Consider the following 19,274-nt stretch of genomic DNA (forward strand, 5'->3'; position numbering starts at 1 on the left):
GTTTATCAAATTGTAAGCAAAAGTGTTCTTGTTTGAAAGGACTAAAATTATATATTTTCAGAGGTGACTCTTTATGCATCTCTTTATAAATATTCCAATCCGACGTGATACACAGATTTTAACTTGATTTTGTCGACCAATACATATTATTAAATTAACATCAGAAAATCCATAGCGTTTCGCGTAAATATGTAGCCAAAAACCATGAAGTAAAATAATTTTGGTATTTTAAAATTCAAATTTAAGTTCCAAATTCACAGTACTTTAACAAAGAGTTCAAATCATATATTATGCGGATAACGCATTCCGCAACAACATAGAAGAAGTCCAACTTTCTTATATTATTTTCCCGAAAAACTTAGCTCACTTACTCAGTTCACCCTTTGCAATCGCAACAAATTTTTGAAGCGTGACTCCTTAAGCACATGTGACAATATTTGATAAAGAAACCTACCTTGAAGAAAAATGAACATGAAAGATCTCACGATCATAAAATGAAACATCATGAAACATATCAACAAAGAAGTCATTCTATCTTCAAAACATGCAATTGAAAACCTATCTGAAATATTATATATTCTCAATGTACGGAAATATTTTATAGATATGACATCTCTACATTTATTAGACCTAGGGATTAATGGACTAGGTCAATTTTCGGATGGACAATTATTTAGAACAATAGAATATCAAAATATGTATGGGGGTCCGCGAAATTAAATAAGTTCTTCAAGGGGTCCGCGAAGTAAAAATCGGTGGGAACCGCTGGACTAGACTATAGACTAGACTATAGACTAGACTATAGACTAGACTATAGACTAGACTAGACTATAGACTAGACTATAGACTAGACTAGACTAGACTATAGACTAGACTATAGACTAGACTATAGACTAGACTAGACTATAGACTAGACTATAGACTAGACTATAGACTAGACTAGACTATAGACTAGACTAGACTATAGACTATAGACTAGACTATAGACTAGACTAGACTATAGACTAGACTATAGACTAGACTATAGACTAGACTAGACTATAGACTAGACTAGACTATAGACTAGACTAGACTATAGACTAGACTAGACTATAGACTAGACTATAGACTAGACTATAGACTAGACTAGACTATAGACTAGACTATAGACTAGACTATAGACTAGACTATAGACTAGACTAGACTATAGACTAGAATATAGACTAGACTATAGACTAGACTATAGACTAGACTATAGACTAGACTATAGACTAGACTATAGACTAGACTATAGACTAGACTATAGACTAGACTATAGACTAGACTATAGACTAGACTATAGACTAGACTATAGACTAGACTATAGACTAGACTATAGACTAGACTATAGACTAGACTATAGACTAGACTATAGACTAGACTATAGACTAGACTATAGACTAGACTATAGACTAGACTATAGACTAGACTATAGACTAGACTATAGACTAGACTATAGACTAGACTATAGACTAGACTATAGACTAGACTAGACTAGACTATAGACTAGACTATAGACTAGACTATAGACTAGACTATAGACTAGACTATAGACTAGACTATAGACTAGACTATAGACTAGACTATAGACTAGACTATAGACTAGACTATAGACTAGACTATAGACTAGACTATAGACTAGACTATAGACTAGACTATAGACTAGACTATAGACTAGACTAGACTATAGACTAGACTATAGACTAAATCCAAAGGTCTTAAACCAATTTCTTTAAAAATCGTATTTTTTTAGGTTCCACTCGCAATCCTGGCAATGGCTCTCCCGAACCACCACCACCTCCACCACGTAATCATGACATGAGCAATTCTTCATTCAATGACTCCAAGGAAAGTAACGAAATTTCCGAAGCCGAATGTGATCGTGATCATGGACCACGTGGCAACTATGGCGGTAAGTTCAAATTCCCCCCATTTGAAATTGAAAATTTTAGATCTTAAGAAAAATAAAGTGTATTAATTATGAAAAAATTCATAAAATTGTTAGAAATTTCAAAATTTTGAAAAAATTTAACTTATTCTATATTTAATTTTCAAAATTTTTATTGACTTCTTTCTTCTTGCAATTAATTTTTTTTTAAATTGTATATAATAAAAAATATGTTTTAACAGAAGATACTAAGGATGGTGAGTGTGTAACTGGAAAAAGCATTTAAATCTCCCCTTAAACATTTGTCATTAATCATTTTGACATTTCCTAAATTGTAAAGAAATACAAAACATTTGACATTTAATCCTTCAGAAAACATTCCAAATACACAGAAATCACTCATAGAACAAACCATCTTAATTGTTTCCGATGTACATACATACATATTTATACAGTCATGTAATTTGATCATATATACAGTCATCTAAATGATCATGAAATTATTGCTTTCAGATTGGAGAAATTTTGAAATATTCACCAATCGGGTCAAAGGTCATACTCTTGAAAATTAGGTTTTTTAATAAAGATCCAACCAAACGTTCTAATAAAATAAGAAAAATAACTCTGAGAGTAGATATGAGTCTAAAATCGGGAAATATTAATCCTTTTACTACGAAGGTCAATTGCCAATGTTTTGAGTATTAACAACTTTCTTAAAGTTTTTGTATTTAATGTAAAATTGAAAGATTATTCATTCTGAGAATAAATTTGACACCAAAATCAAAAAACTTTTACCATCCAAAACAAAGTTCAAGCTCATGACTATTCACATGAACTTTACTCGAAAAACTACTAGAAAATTTAAGCGATATAGCTTTCAAGAAACATCATAAAACCCTGAGAATAAGGGATAAGTTTGAAATCAAAAAGCTTAAACTTTTCAATATTAACAACTTTCATGGATTTAATGAAACTTTGTAGTACTAACCTCTGGGTTTTTTAAGAAACTTAATCAACAATGAATTCTGAACACATCAGAGAAAGCTTCTTTAAAGTTTGATCGTATTAAAAGGTACTTGTACTGCTCAATATAAAAAGGATAATGAGATAGCTAATAATGAAGTGTTTTTCTATATTCAAAAGCTTTTCATATAAAAAAGCTTTAGAATCAGCGATAGAGCTTTGTATATAAGAAAGTTTTTGAGTTATAGATAAAGTTTCCATATAGACAAGCGTTTAAGCTAAAGATAGACAAACTTTTAAGCTACTGATAGAGCTTTTCATATAGTATTAAAGAATGCGATAGAGCTTTCTAGATAGAAAAGTTTTAGAACTGTCTATAGAGTTTTATATATTGCAAAGCTTTTTAGATAGAGAAAGAGCTTTTCATATAGGAAAACTAGAGATGAAGCTATTCATAAGGACAACCTATTTAGCTAATTTTTCATATAAAAAGCTTTAGAATCAGCGATAGAGCTTTGTATATAGGAAAGTTTTTGAGATATAGATAGAGCTTTTCATATAGACAAGCTTTTAAGCTAAAGATAGATCTTTTCATATAGACAAGCTTTTAAGCTAGTGATAGAGCTTTTCATATAGGAAAGCTTTTTAGATAACGATAAAGCTTTCTAAATAGAAAAGTTTTAGAACTATCTATAGAGTTTTATATATTGCAAAGCCTTTTAGCTAGCGATATAGCTTTCCATATTGGAAAGCTTTTAAGCTAGAATTATAGCTTTTCATATAGAAAACCTATTTAGCTAGCGATATAACTGCCTATATAGGAAAACGTTTGAGTTATCACATCTATATAGAAAAGTTTTTGAGAAAGCTATAAAGCTTTATATTTAATAAAGCTTTTGGCTTACAGAGCTTTATATAGAGAGAGGCTTCTGAACTAATGTAATTGATTTCCGTATAGGAAAGTATTAGTGGTAGATTTTTCTATAAATAGAAAGTTTAGAAAGTAGTTTTTGAGTTGATGTTAGAGCTTTCGAGGTAATGACAAAGCTTTCAATATAGGAAAGCTTTTAAACTAGCAACATAACTTTTAGAAAAGCTTTTGAGATAGCGATCTTCATCTTCATAGAAAATCTATTGCAATAGTGATAGAGCTTAATGTATAATAAAGCTTTTGGGCGATAGAGCTTTATATAATGAAAGGTAAACTAAATTATTGCTTCCCACATAGAAAAGCTTTAGAGATAGAACTTTATGAATACATGAATGCTTTTGAGCTAACGATGGAGCATTCTATATAGGAAAGCTTTTGGTTTAACGATAGAGCTTTACATAAGCTTGATCGAAAATAGTTTTTCTCTGCATTCTCATAATCAAGATTTCTCATTCATTTGAAATCACTGTTTTCATCTTTAAACAATTCGTATATAAATCAGAAATCATTTTTATCAAACAATTTTTATCATATCAATAAAAATCATACTGTGTTTTGCAAATAATTTATTTTTTATATATTTTTTTTAAATTTTTCAATTTCATTAATGGTTTTTTGGTTCATATTTTTTTAAAAACTAATTTCATTTAAAGCACATTTTTTAATATCATTATGCACATAATTATTATATTTGAATCAATGTTTATTTGTGACTAAAAAAACAATATGATTTTTTTAAGAAACAGTTATAAACAAAATTAAATGGGCACCAACTTTCAAATTAATACTTGAAAGCTAAAAAAGCTTTCTTATCATCATTTAATTTTGTTTATTTCATATATATATTTTTTTAAGTTTTTTAAATGTCATTAATGCATGTTTTTTTTATATAAAATCTTAGCTAAATTTGCCAATAATTTTTATTATTAAAATTTATTTTTAATTTTTACAATTGTATATATTTATCACATTTTTTTTCTCATTACCTCGCCGCCCCCAAAAGAAAAAAACCATAACATATTCCAAAATATTCCAAAAAAACTTCTAGGTTTTAAATTAATATAAATTTATCGAAAAAAATAATTTGGTTTAATTTCTTAATTTTTATTATTTTTTTATTTCTTTTCATTTCTTTTTACTCAATATTTATTGGAATATTTAAAAAAATATCAAAATGTATAAATCTTAAACCTGGGCCTTACTAATTTCTAAAAAAAAAACAAACAAATTTATGAAAAAAATCTCGAAAACAAAAAACATACCTAAACAGCTGTTAAAAGATCCCCTATGCACAAGGATCAACGTACCACTGAAGAGATGCGTAAATTAATCGAAAGGTAAAGTACATCAAAAGGTTAAACATATAAAAAAAATATTCAAAATATTACCCAGAATTTTAATTAAAAAAAAAAAACAGTTGCATATTAAGTAAAATATAAAAATTGCAAACTAATATTTAAAGCTATAAAACTAAACATTAAAAGGGTCAGTTTTAGGTTAAGAGCTTTCAGACCAGGCTCTAAAAAATACATCTGAAACCAATTTAAAGCCTTTTATATACGAAAGCATTTTGCGTTTTATCAATCATTAGATTTACCGGTTCTAGCTTTTGAACTAGCATAGAGCATTCAATATAGAAAAGCTTTTGAGATAGCGAAAAAGCTTTATATTCTCTTAATTCTAGTTCAGTTCTAGTTCAGTTCTAGTTCAGTTCTTGTTCAGTTCTAGTTCAGTTCTAATTCAGTTCTAGTTCAGTTCTAGTTGTAGTTCAGTTCTAGTTCTGTTCTAGTTCAGTTCTAGTTCAGTTCAGTTCAGTTCTAGTTCAGTTCTAGTTCAGTTCTAGTTCAGTTCTAGTTCAGTTCTAGTTCAGTTCTAGTTCAGTTCAGTTCTAGTTCAGTTCTAGTTCAGTTCTAGTTCAGTTCTAGTTCAGTTCTAGTTCAGTTCTAGTTCAGTTCTAGTTCAGTTCTAGTTCAGTTCTAGTTCAGTTCTAGTTCAGTTCTAGTTCAGTTCTAGTTCAGTTCTAGTTCAGTTCTAGTTCAGTTCTAGTTCAGTTCTAGTTCAGTTCTAGTTCAGTTCTAGTTCAGTTCTAGTTCAGTTCTAGTTCAGTTCTAGTTCAGTTCTAGTTCAGTTCTAGTTCAGTTCTAGTTCAGTTCTAGTTCAGTTCTAGTTCAGTTCTAGTTCAGTTCTAGTTCAGTTCTAGTTCAGTTCTAGTTCAGTTCTAGTTCAGTTCTAGTTCAGTTCTAGTTCAGTTCTAGTTCAGTTCTAGTTCAGTTCTAGTTCAGTTCTAGTTCAGTTCTAGTTCAGTTCTAGTGCAGTTCTAGTTCAGTTCTAGTTCAGTTCTAGTTCAGTTCTAGTTCAGTTCTAGTTCAGTTCTAGTTCAGTTTTAGTTCAGTTCTAGTTCAGTTCTAGTTTAGTTCTAGTTCAGTTCTAGTTCAGTTCTAGTTCAGTTCTAGTTCTGTTCTAGTTCAGTTCTAGTTCAGTTCTAGTTCAGCTCAGTTCTAGTTCTGTTCTAGTTTTGTTCTAGTTCTGTTCTAGTTCTGTTTTAGTTCTGTTCTAGTTCTGTTCTAGTTCTGTTCTAGTTCTGTTCTAGTTCTGTTCTAGTTCTGTTCTAGTTCTGTTCTAGTTCTGTTCTAGTTCTGTTCTAGTTCTGTTCTAGTTCTGTTCTAGTTCTGTTCTAGTTTTGTTCTAGTTCTGTTCTAGTTCTGTTCTAGTTCAATTCTAGTTCAGTTCTAGTTCAGTTCTAGTTCTGTTCTAGTTCTGTTCAAGTTCTGTTCTAGTTCTGTTCTAGTTCTGTTCTAGTTGTTCTAGTTCTGTTCTAGTTCTGTTCTAGTTCTGTTCTAGTTCTGTTCTAGTTCTGTTCTAGTTCTGTTCTAGTTCTGTTCTAGTTCTGTTCTAGTTCTGTTCTAGTTCTGTCCTAGTTCTGTTCTAGTTCTGTTCTAGTTCTGTTCTAGTTCTGTTCTAGTTCTGTTCTAGTTCTGTTCTAGTTCAGTTCTAGTTCTGTTCTAGTTCACTTCTAGTTCAGTTCATGTTCTGTTCTAGTTCAGTTTTATTTCAGTTCTAGTTTAGTTCTAGTTCTGTTCTAGTTCTGTTCTAGTTTTAGTTCAGTTCTAGAAAAGTGTAGAAAAGTTTTTGAAATTCCTGCGAACGAAAACTATTGTTAAAGCTGAATTTAAGCTAAAGTATCCATTACTTCAAAGCTTTGTTAATGCTTCTGAAATGAGCTTTTTAGAATATAATTCGAAAAGTCTTTTATTCTATATACAAATTTCAAAAAACTGGCCCTTTAAGTAATAAGAACATTTTTGCTACAAATCAACTTAACTTTTTATATAATTATATTTATCTTATACTTATTTTTATTATTTTATTTTTCTCTACTTTTTATTCCCTTTTAATCTCCCCCAACCACCTTTAACTTTGCAAATATTTTAACGTTTGAAAATAATCTATTGAACCCCTTAATTTAAAAAATTTTTAAACCAAAAAACTCTCTCTAATAGTCGAAGACATTTGTAAGTTGTAAACACAATTACGTTTGATTTTGTTTGTTTGTCTGTAGACAGTAGTGAGTAAAATTATAGTAGCGTTAAACTAATATGTATATGTAAGTAGAATTTATTTTGATTATTGGTTTTGGTTTTAATGGCAGCATGTAAATGTTTTGTTTAACAATTAAAATTATTCTATTTTTTTTAATATTATTGCATGAATATAAAAGCTTTCTTTATTAAAGTTTTGTTTTAAATTTGAAATTTTTGGTTTTAATTTCTTTGTTAATCTTTTAAGTTTGAGTTTTAATTTAAGCAATTCACAGTTTTGAAAAGAGTTTTATAAAACAAAAAATACACTTAATAATAAATACATATATTTAAATAATACAATAATAATTACTATTATTTACAGCTTAAAAGCATATTAATGTTGGGCATAACTTTATTAAGATGATATATAAAAGTATTCTTATATAACATTATAAACATTCAAAGAACAAGATTTTTAGGGAAACTTCTTAAAAAATAAAAAATTGTTACTTATTCGGAAAAAAGCTTTTTTATAAGCATTCAAGTTTGCGATGGAGCTTTCTATATAAGAAAGACAAAGATCTAGCTTTTAATATAGAAAAGCTGTTGAATAGGAGATAAAGCTTTCTATTTAGGATTTTTGCTCAGCTAGCGATAGAGCTTTTGTAATAGAAAAGTTAGCAATATAATTTTTTTTCAAGGAAATATGCTGAGCTTTTGAGTTCTTGTTCAATTCAGTTCTAGATTAGTTCATGTTTAATTCTTGCACAGTTCTAGCTGAGTTCTAGTTCTGTTCTAGTTCTGTTCTAGTTCTGTTCTAGTTCTGTTCTAGTTCTGTTCTAGTTTTGTTCTAGTTTTGTTCTAGTTCTGTTCTAGTTCTGTTCTAGCTCTGTTCTAGTTCTGTTCTAGTTCTGTTCTAGTTCAGTTCTAGTGCTGTTCTAGTTCTGTTCTAGTTCTGTTCCAGTTCTGTTCTAGTTCTGTTCTAGTTCTGTTCTAGTTCTGTTCTAGTTCTGTTCTAGTTCTGTTCTAGTTCAGTTCTAGTTCTGTTCTAGTTCTGTTCTAATTCTGTTCTAGTTCTGTTCTAGTTCTGTTCTAGTTCTGTTCTAGTTCTGTTCTAGTTCTGTTCTAGTTCTGTTCTAGTTCTGTTCTAGTTCTGTTCTAGTTCTGTTCTAGTTCTGTTCTAGTTCTGTTCTAGTTCTGTTCTAATTCTGTTCTAGTTCTGTTCTAGTTCTGTTCTAGTTCTGTTCTAGTTCTGTTCTAGTTCTGTTCTAGTTCTGTTCTAGTTCTGTTCTAGTTCTGTTCTAGTTCTGTTCTAGTTCTGTTCTAGTTCTGTTCTAGTTCTGTTCTGTTCTAGTTCTGTTCTGTTCTGTTCTAGTTCTGTTCTAGTTCTGTTCTAGTTCTGTTCTAGTTCTGTTCTAGTTCAGTTCTAGTTCAGTTCTAGTTCAGTTCTAGTTCAGTTCAAGTTCAGTTCTAGTTCAGTTCTAGTTCAGTTCTAGTTCAGTTCTAGTTCAGTTCAAGTTCAGTTCTAGTTCAGTTCTAGTTCTGTTCTAGTTCTGTTCTAGTTCTGTTCTAGTTCTGTTCTCGTTCTGTTCTCGTTCTGTTCTAGTTCTGTTCTAGTTCTGTTCTAGTTCTGTTCTAGTTCTGTTCTGTTCTGTTCTGTTCTGTTCTGTTCTGTTCTGTTCTAGTTCTGTTTTAGTTCAGTTCTAGTTCAGTTCTAGTTCAGTTCTAGTTCAGTTCTAGTTCAGTTCTAGTTCAGTTCTAGTTCAGTTCTAGTTCAGTTCTAGTTCTGTTCTAGTTCTGTTCTAGTTCTGTTCTAGTTCTGTTCTAGTTCTGTTCTAGTTCTGTTCTAGTTCTGTTCTAGTTCTGTTCTAGTTCTGTTCTAGTTCTGTTCTAGTTCAGTTCTAGTTCTGTTCTAGTTCTGTTCTAGTTCTGTTCTAGTTCTGTTCTGTTCTAGTTCTGTTCTAGTTCTGTTCTAGTTCTGTTCTAGTTCTGTTCTATTTCTGTTCTAGTTCTGTTCTAGTTCTGTTCTAGTTCTGTTCTAGTTCTATTCTAGTTCTGTTTTAGTATAATTTTAGTTCGGTTCATAAGAGAGCTTTTGATTTGAAGGAAAGCTTTTAAGCAATTTTTAAAAATCAGATATCTAGTAAGGCACTTTCAATTAAACAATTTAACCCATTAAAAGTGAACTACAGTTAATACAAATAGTGTAAATTAAAGCTTGTTTTGCTTGCTAAGCTGTAAAACCTTAAAGTTAATATTAACCAAAAATAATGTGAATATTCAATTAAATGTATTAATTTTCTTAAAATTGAAGATAAATTAATAACAAATTCCTCCACCTTCTTATCCCAAACTAGAAACGAAGCCGGCCCAAAACAACTCCAACAACAAAGTGGCGCAGGATTCACAGCCTACGATACTATGGCAGTGTAATTTGTAAATTTGTGAACAACAACAACAACCAAGCAAATGTCATAACAAAACGACAAATTTAAATTCAAAACAACATAATCACTCATAATTGAGAAGGAAACATTTTTGCAAAAATGTTTATAACAAAACAACACAAAAATATTGAGTGAATTAAATACGAACAAAAACTATTTAATATTAAGTCATTTATAACTTTAAAAAAACCAAACCAAGTTTTTTTCTCTCCCTTAAAAATCCTACACTCTGAAAAAAACCAACAACAACTTGAGGAATGAAACCAGAAAACTTCTAAAACTAGAAGTCTTGTAAGAAAAAAACCAAAATATTTTCCCGAATAAAATGAAAATATTTTAAGGTTTTTTTGGTGCTTCTGAAATTGTGCGAAAGCTAAAGAATAAGAACAACATTTAACGAAAAAGTAATTTATGCATTTTTAAGAAAAACAACATATTTAAACAAAGAATAATTTTTTTTAAATGTATAAGTGTATTTTGATGGTAAATATTATTATATATATACATAGATAAACAACAACAACAGAAACAAAAAGGTTAAAAATTAAGTTAAGAAACTACCAAAAACAAATAATGAAAACAGAAGGGATGAAATAAGTAATTCAGGAAAAGTAATTAAAACACCACAGAAAAAAAATAATAGTAATTTAATGATAAAAACAAGAAACAAAAAAATAGCATTAAATTTGTTTAAAGTTTGTAATCGGAAGCAGGATAATGATCTTTAGGAGTTAAGAATTTAAATATTTGTAAAAGCAACATGTTGCTAATGATTAATAATGATTTAAACATTAAAACTGTTTAAAAAACATTTCAAAACTTTTCAAAAACAATCTATTAGTGTTACTTACACAAACGAACTATTAGCAATATTATTAAAATGTAATGATTTTTAGTCAATTTCCGTGTTAGCAACATGTTTACCAACATTTTGTTAACGAAAAACAGAACTAATACATTCGTATTATGTTGAGCTGGAAACTTCATTTAACAACTGTTTAAGAAGAAGCCTATAAAGTATGTAATTATTACTCTATGAACATCCTCAACATGTTGCGTAGTTTGTAAAATATTGCTAAGCATTTCAAGGAACTTTTTAGGGGTAGAACTTTACCTAAAATAAACTTAAAAATACCTTTTATATGGTAAAGCATCTTTACATTTGTTTACTGTATCATAATAAAAATGAATTTCACTAGTAAACTTAGTTTATTGCAACATGTTGCTAAGTATTTCGAAGACCTTTTTAGGGAAAAGAAGTAGGACGAAAATGAACTTAAAACACCTTTAATTTTGTAATAGAAAAACTTTTCGACAGTTTAATGTATCTGAATTTTGATTCTAACTAATAAATTAAGATTACAGCAACATGTTGCTAAGCATTTCAAAGCCCTTTTTACGCAAAAGAACTAAGACTAAAATAAACTTTCAAAACCTTTAATTTTATAAACAAAAAACTTTGCTACAGTTTAATGTATCAGAATTCTGATTCTTACCAGTAAATTTAGATTATGGCAACATGTTGCTAAGCATTTCAAATGTCTTTTTATTCAAAAGAACTAAGACTAAAATAAACTTAAAACACCTTTAATTTTGTAATAGAAAAACTTTGCTAAAGTTTGAAATATCAGAATTTTGATTGTAATCAGTAAATTTAGATTATGGCAACATGTTGCTAAGGATTTCAAAGTTAATTTCTTGGAAAAAGTACTAAGACTTAAATGAACTTAAAAATACCTTTAATTTTTTCATTTTTAGGGAAAATAACTAAGACTAAAATAGGTTTAAAATATCTATAATAAGGTATTAGAACGCTGCCTATATTTAAAGTATAATTCTGTTAATGATTCTCAATAGTAAATTTCGTCATTGCTAGATGTTCCTAAACACTTTGAAGTTGCTCTTTTAAGCACAATAGTTCGTATTTAACTTTAAGATTGTTAGTAACGACTGAAAAAACTTTTAATACTGATAATTTGGCTTCAGAACTCTGCAACTGCATACTGTTTCATATAGATTATTGCAACATGTAGCTAAACGTATTGAAGGTCCTTTTTTAAATAAAAACATTTTAATATTTACTTAAAGTCTATCTGCAACAACTTTAAAAAGCTTTAGATACTGATTATGTTGGTTTCAGAGCTCTGCAACTGTATACTCTATCATATTAGTTACCACAACATGTTGCTAAACATTTTGAAGTCCACTTTTAAAAGGAAACGAGTTTAAAATTTATTGAAGGTTTGTCAATAATGACTAAAAAAAAGCTTTTGATACTGATAAGTTGTTTTCAGAGCTATGCAACTGTATATTCTATCATACAGAATTTTGCAACATGTTGCTAACCATACTGAAGTTTCTTTTTTAAACAAAAACAGTTTGAAATGTACTTTAAGTTTGTCAGTAACAATTAAGAAAAGCTTTTGATACTGATAATTTGGATTCAGAACTCTGCAACTGTATACTCTTTCATATAGATAATTGCAACATGTTGCTAAAGATAATGAAGTTCCTTTTTTAAAGGATAATAGTTAGAAACTGACTTTAAGTTTATCAGTAACGACCAAAACAGCTTTTGATACTTATTATTTGATTTTAGAACTCAACAATTGTGTACTTTCTCTATTGCAACATGTTGCTAAGCATTTTTAAGTGACATTTTTTTAAGAAAACCATTCAAAATTTACTGAAAATTTGTCAATAATGACTTAAGAAAGCTTTTAATACTTGTAATTGGATTTAGAACTCTTCAACGGTATGTTGTTTCATGTTGCCAAACATTTTTAAATACCCTTTTTGAAAGAAAACTGCTTTATATGTAAGAAAAGTTTGTTTAAAACTATATCTTATGATGTATATAATTTGATGACAGAACTCTGCAACATGTTGTTAAGTATTTCTAAAGAAACAAGTTGCTAAACAAACATTGTTAAATCTTATAAAGAAGAAACTTTCTTTTAACGATTTGAAGCTAGTTTTCTATAGAAAATATTGAAGAAAAAATTTAAATTCTTTTCCCCTAAAGATCATTAGCTCCGCCAACCTCCGATAACTTTATTGAACAAATATTTTTGTTTAGTTTTATTAAAACACAAAAACTCACAGCACAAATCATAAATTTTTCTAAAAAAACAAGACACAAACAAACTAAACGATGACTAATACGATAACGACGTCGAGGACAAGGACCCTTACAGGAGTTTGATTTTTAACTTTAGGAATCTCATTATATATATCTTTCAAAAAACATTTTAAAAAACTTTAATAAGTTAAATTAACAAAAAAAAAAGTCATTAAATAATTTGCCATTATTTTCAAAAAATATTATTATTATTTTCTAAGTTGCAATTAATTATAAGTTTTTAAAATTATGATTTTAATGATTAAAATGAATCCTATTAATATTTACACTGAAAGAAAAAATCAAGCAAAAAGTATACTTTTTTTATATAAAAGAGAAAATAAAGAAATGTGTGATGTTTATGGTAGTCATTTTTATTATAATTTAAGTTATAATTTGGATAAGTGAAAAAAAGGAAAGCAAGAAACATGTTGCCAGACATTTATAATGGCAACTTGTTGATAAACATTTTGACTAAGAATAACAATTGCTGAGAAAAAGATAAGCTTTCAATTTATCAAGTTTTTTTGGTAATAATTTTGATTAAAGAATGACTTTTGCTAAGAAAATATATCTCTAGCAACATGTTTATAAACATTTAAGGTCAACTTTCAAGTATCTTTATATTGTAAGAAAATGTCACTTTTATCTAGATTTAACTAAAGTTTATTTTTACTTTAATATTTTTTTCTTTAAATTTTAATTTAAAATAGTGCTTCCTCTCTTTTTCTCTTCTTTTTTTTTACACTTAAACATCACTTTCATTTTGTATTATACAATATTCAATTTAATTATTAAATATTTTATTTACTATATTTTACAAAAGCTTTAACTTTTTAATTGTATTATATCAATTTTATTTAATTTTTTTCAATTTGAAAAATTCTTATTTTTTTAATTTTTTTTCTAAATAACGAACAATTATATTTTATTTATATATTTATTAAATTTAAGTTTACAACAACAAAAAAATACATGATTTATTATATTTTCCTTTAATTAAACAAACAAAACTGATAATTTAAACCATATTTTAAAAAAATTGTTTTATTTTCTTTTTGGTTTTCCTTTAAATTTTTTATTTAAAAAAAGGTTTGTATTATTTTCTGTTTCTCTTTATAAAAATTTTTCTTGAAATTCCTCCCCAAAAACGAATCTTAAAAAAATTTCTAAAATTACTGAAGACTGAAAACAAAATTGCTCAAAAATTTTTGCAAAAAATTTAAGCGCCTGTGTCAACAAATTTAAGAGAAATTTTTGTAAAGAGTAAACATTTTTCAATTTTATAGAAAATAGATTTTTTTTTCAGACATTTTGAAGAAATTTTATTAAAACCAATAAAATTTAAACATTTTCAACTTCAACAACATGTTTACAATGACAATAAAATAATTGCAACATGTTGTTAAACATTAAGCAATCAAGATTTCTCCAACCAGTTCTAACAATCAAACACCTAAAATCGGACACTTCTTTCATGAGAACTTAACATAAAGTTTCTTAAAATCTTTCAAAATTTTCAAGAAATTTTTATAGCTTTATCAACATTAACATGTCTACAAGTTATTGAAGCAAATAGCAACATGTTGCTAAAGGGTTAAAAGTTTTTTTAAACGTGAGGCTGGCCTATAGCTCATACTAAACAACAGCCTATACAACAGACCAAGCAAGAGCCTATACTATAGACCAGAAAATAATTTAGTTTAAACGTTAGCCAACAGTTTATTGTCTACACCAGATAATAGTCTAGTCTATAAACCAAACTAGAGTCTAGCTAAAAAACCAATTAAAAGTTTATAGATCAGATTCTAGTCCAAACTAGAGTGTAGCCTATAGTCCGCACTATAGTCTAAACCAGACAAGAGTCTAGTATATAGACCCGACAAGAGTTTAGTCTATGAACCAGGCAAGAGTCTAGTCTGTGGACCAGGCAAGAGAGTAGGCTGTAGACAACATTAGAGTCTAATCTGTAGTCCACACTAGTCTAGTATATAGTTCAGATTAGAGTCTAGTCTATAATCCAGACTACTGTCTAGTCTATAGTCCAGACTAGTAGAAACTAGTTTATAGTCCAGACAAGAATCTATTCTATAGTCAAGACTAGAGTCTAGTCTATATTCCAGACTACAGTCTAGTTTATAGTCCAGACTAGTGTCTATAGTTCTATAGTCTATAGTTCACACTTTAATCTAGACTATAGTCCAGACTAGAGTCTAGTATACTATATAGTCCAGACGAGAGTCTATGGCCCAGACAAGTGTCTAGTTTATAGTCCTGACTAGTGTCTAGTCTATAGTCCAGACTAGAGTCTAGTCTATAGTCCAGACGAGAGTCTAGTCTATAGTCCAGACGAGAGTCTAGTCCATAGTCCAGACATAAGTCTATAGCCCAGGCATAAGTCTAGTCTATAGTCCACAATTTAATCTAGTCCATAGTTCAGACTTTAATCTAGACTTTAGTCCAGACTAGAGTCTAGTCTATACTCCAGACTAGAGTCTAGTCTGTAGTCTAGACTAGAGTCTAGTCTGTAGTCCAAACTAGTGTATAGTCTATAGTCCAGACTAGAGTCTAGTCTATAGTTCAGACTAGAGTCCGGTCTAAAGTCGACACTAGTGTCTCGTCTATAGTTCAGATTTTAATCTAGACTATAGTCCAGATCTATGTATAGTCCATAGTCCAGACGACAGTCTAGTCTCTGGTCCAGACAAGTGTCTAGTTTATAGTCCAGACTAGCGTCTAGTCTATAGTCCAGACGAGAGTCTAGTCTATAGTCCAGACTAGAATCTAGTCTATAATCCAGACATAAATCCAGTCTATAGTCCACACTTTAATATAGTCTATAGTATAGTCCAGACTTAAGTCTAGTCTATAGTTCAGATTTTATCTATACTAAAGTCCAGATCTAAGTCTAGACTATACTCTAGACTATAATCTAGTCTATAGTCCAGACGAGTGCCTAGTCTATAGTCCAGACATAAGTCTAGTCTATATCCAGACATAAGTCTAGTCTATAGTCCACACTTTAATCTAGTCTATAGTCCAAACTGGAGTATATTTTATAGTTCAGACTAGAGTCTGTTCTATAGTTCAGACAAGAATCTATTCTATAGTCAAGACTAGAGTCTAGTCTATATTCCAGACTATAGTCTAGATTATAGTCCAGACTAGTGTCTAGTTTATAGTCCAGACTTATGTCTAGTCTATAGTCCAGACTAGTGCCTATTCTATATTTCAGACTTTAATCTGGTCTATAGTTCAGACTAGAATCTAGTCTATAGTCCAGTCTTTAATCTAGTCTATAGTCCAGATTACAGTTTTAGTATATTTCAAGAACTGTTCCAACCTTTTTAAGAAATTCAGGCCTCCATAACAAAACCCAGCAGACCTAGGACACTACGGACCATTTTACTTAACCTGTTCCCTCTACTTAAAACCCATTATTATAAAACTTTTGATAAAACCATATATAATAAACCATATATAATAAAATAAAAACCACCAAAGACACAAATATATCAAATATAATTTAAAACTTAAATAAAATTAATAACTTTTACTCAATATTAGTTAAACAAAGTTTACACTAGGTAAACAAATCTTAAACAGAAAGAAAGGCTAAAACATATTAAAACAAAATAAAATTATTAAAAATAAGTTGCTTAAAATAGAAAAAAAAAAAACTTAGAGGCTTTTTTATAGTTAATTTAATTTAAATACATAAACTAACACAAATAATTTATATAGTTTTTAATAATTTAATATCAAATTAAGCTAAATTATTTTCTAAAAAAACACTAAATGATTTGCTAAATAATTTTGAATATTTTTTTTCTTAATATTTTTTTTATATTTTTTATAAACAAATTAAAAATACTTAAAAAAAAGACATAAATTTATAATTATAAATGTAGTGTTGTGAACATAACTATTTATATGGCTTAAATTTATATAAAAAAAATTTAAACAAAAAAAAAAAAATATTTCCAAAACTTTAAAAAATATATATATTATACATTATAAATATTATTAATAAAAAAAAATATTATAAAATTAGTCCTAAGCATGAAACATACATTATTAATATAGATATTAAGAGAGTTTCATTACATTAAACCAAACAAAAAAAAAATATTTAAAAAATTTATTAAAAAAAATAACTTAAATTTGAAAAAAAAGAAATTATTACTTACATTTTGGAATGCAGTTAAATTATAGCAAAAAACCACTCAAAATCAAAAATAATTTAAAATTTACTCAAGTATATAAAAAAAAATTTAAAAACAAAATTTAATATTTGGCATAAAAAAGGTTTGATTAAAATTTAAATAAAATTATAAAAGAAATGTTTGGCTTAAATAAAATTTAATGAAAGAAAAATATTTAAAATATTGAAAAAAAAAAAAACAAAAACAAAAAGTTAAAATTTAATTTTTTAATCGCTTCAAAACACACATCAAAAAAATATTAAGAATTTTAAAAAATTTTAAAAGCTGATTTGCATAGACTAGAGTCTTGTCTATAAACCAGACTAGTGTTTTGTCTATAAACCAGACTAGAGTCTTGTCTTTAGACCAGACCAGAGTATTGTCTATAGGCCAGACTAGAGTCTTGTCTATAGGCCAGACTAGAGTCTTGTCTATAGGCCAGACTAGAGTCTTGTCTATATGCCAGACTAGAGTCTTGTCTATAGACTAGACTAGAGTCTTGTCTATAGACCAGTCCAGAGTCTTGTCTATAGACCAGACTAGAGCCTTTTCTATAGTCCAGACTAGTGCCGTGTCTATAGGTCAGACTAAAGTCTTGTCTATAGGCCAGACTAGAGTCTTGTCTATAGGCCAGACTAGAGTCTTGTCTATAGGCCAGACTAGAGTCTTGTCTATAGGCCAGACTAGAGTCTTGTCTATAGGCCAGACTAGAGTCTTGTCTATAGGCCAGACTAGAGTCTTGTCTATAGGCCAGACTAGAGTCTTGTCTATAGGCCAGACTAGAGTCTTGTCTATAGGCCAGACTAGAGTCTTGTCTATAGGCCAGACTAGAGTCTTGTCTATATGCCAGACTAGAGTCTTGTCTATAGACTAGACTAGAGTCTTGTCTATAGACCAGTCTAGAGTCTTGTCTATAGACCAGACTAGTGCCGTGTATATAGGTCAGACTAAAGTCTTGTCTATGGTCCAGACTAAAGTCTTGTCCATAGGCCAGAGTAGAGTCTGGTTTATAGTCCAGAGTAGTGTCTTGTTTATAGTCCAGACTAGAGTCTTGTCTATATACCAGACTAGAGTCTTGTCTATATACCAGACTAGAGTCTTGTCTATATACCAGACTAGAGTCTTGTCTATATACCAGACTAGAGTCTTGTCTATAGACCAAACTAGAGTCTTGTCTATAGACCAGACTAGAGTCTTGTCTATAGACCAGACTAGAGTCTTGTCTATAGACCAGACTAGAGTCTTGTCTATAGACCAGACTAGAGTCTTGTCTATAGACCAGACTAGAGTCTTGTCTATAGACCAGACTAGAGTCTTGTCTATAGACCAGACTAGAGTCTTGTCTATAGACCAGACTAGAGTCTTGTCTATAGACCAGACTAGAGTCTTGTCTATAGACCAGACTAGAGTCTTGTCTATAGACCAGACTTGAGTCTTGTCTATAGACCAGACTAGACCCTTTTCTATAGTCCAGACTAGTGCTGTGTCTATAGGTCAGACTAAAGTCTCTTCTATAGTCCAGACTAGAGTCTTATCTATAGTGCAGACTGGAGTCTTGTCTATAGTCCAGATTCTAGTCTCTAGCTCTGCTTATAATATGGAAACAGTGAAAAAAGAATTAAAAAACTGAAAATTTTTTATCAGCTTTTAAAAATGTTTAATTTTTTTTTACATAAATCACAAAAAGCCATTTTTAACTAGAATTTTTTTTACCAAATTAAACTTTTTTAAACATCACTTCACCAAAAAAACAGTATATAAAAAAATCTCTTAAACATAAAATCAAAATCTCATCTTAATCATAAATTAACTCATACATTCATTCATAAAATTCATTAAAAGAAAAACCTCATACAAACCAAATATTAACAAAAAAAAAAAAAAATCATCAACATTATTATAAAATTAAATAAATAAAAAAATATTAAAAAAAACAACAAAAAAAACTTTCGCACAATGAAGAAAATATCATTCCAATTAAAAAAAAAAACACAAAACTCAAAAACTTTTTTATACTAAAAAAATTATACCCTAAAAAACATAAAAAATTAGTTGTGAACTTTTCCATTAAATGTCAGGTTATAAAAAAATTTTTGAAAAATTAAAAAAAATAGAAAACAAAATATTCGATGCAAATTAAAATCTATTGTATAAGAAATATGGCAAAAAAAAAAAAAAAA

At 28.8% G+C, this 19,274-nt stretch overlaps 1 protein-coding gene across 20 annotated transcripts in view; it reads left to right on the forward strand.

Moving 5' to 3' along the window:
* LOC119601799 (Down syndrome cell adhesion molecule-like protein Dscam2) overlaps positions 1–13,659 on the forward strand; it is a 104,841-nt gene extending 91,182 nt beyond the window's left edge. For 12 of the 20 annotated variants that reach the window (XM_037952966.1, XM_037952972.1, XM_037952973.1 and 9 more), the window contains exons 17-20: positions 1,772–1,930; positions 5,071–5,137; positions 7,301–7,312; positions 9,679–13,659. In XM_037952966.1, the coding sequence (XP_037808894.1) occupies positions 1,772–1,930; positions 5,071–5,137; positions 7,301–7,312; positions 9,679–9,754 (314 nt within the window). In that variant the 3' untranslated portion in view covers positions 9,755–13,659. The remainder of the gene's footprint in view (positions 1–1,771; positions 1,931–5,070; positions 5,138–7,300; positions 7,313–9,678) is intronic. The other 8 variants (XM_037952970.1, XM_037952969.1, XM_037952957.1 and 5 more) reach the window with 4 other exon arrangements.
* Positions 13,660–19,274: the final 5,615 nt, after the last annotated feature.

This window comes from Lucilia sericata, unplaced genomic scaffold, assembly GCF_015586225.1.
Source record: "Lucilia sericata isolate MDLA Ls3-8-SP2 unplaced genomic scaffold, ASM1558622v1 Contig000191F_arrow, whole genome shotgun sequence".
NCBI classification, from domain to species: Eukaryota; Metazoa; Arthropoda; class Insecta; order Diptera; family Calliphoridae; genus Lucilia; species Lucilia sericata.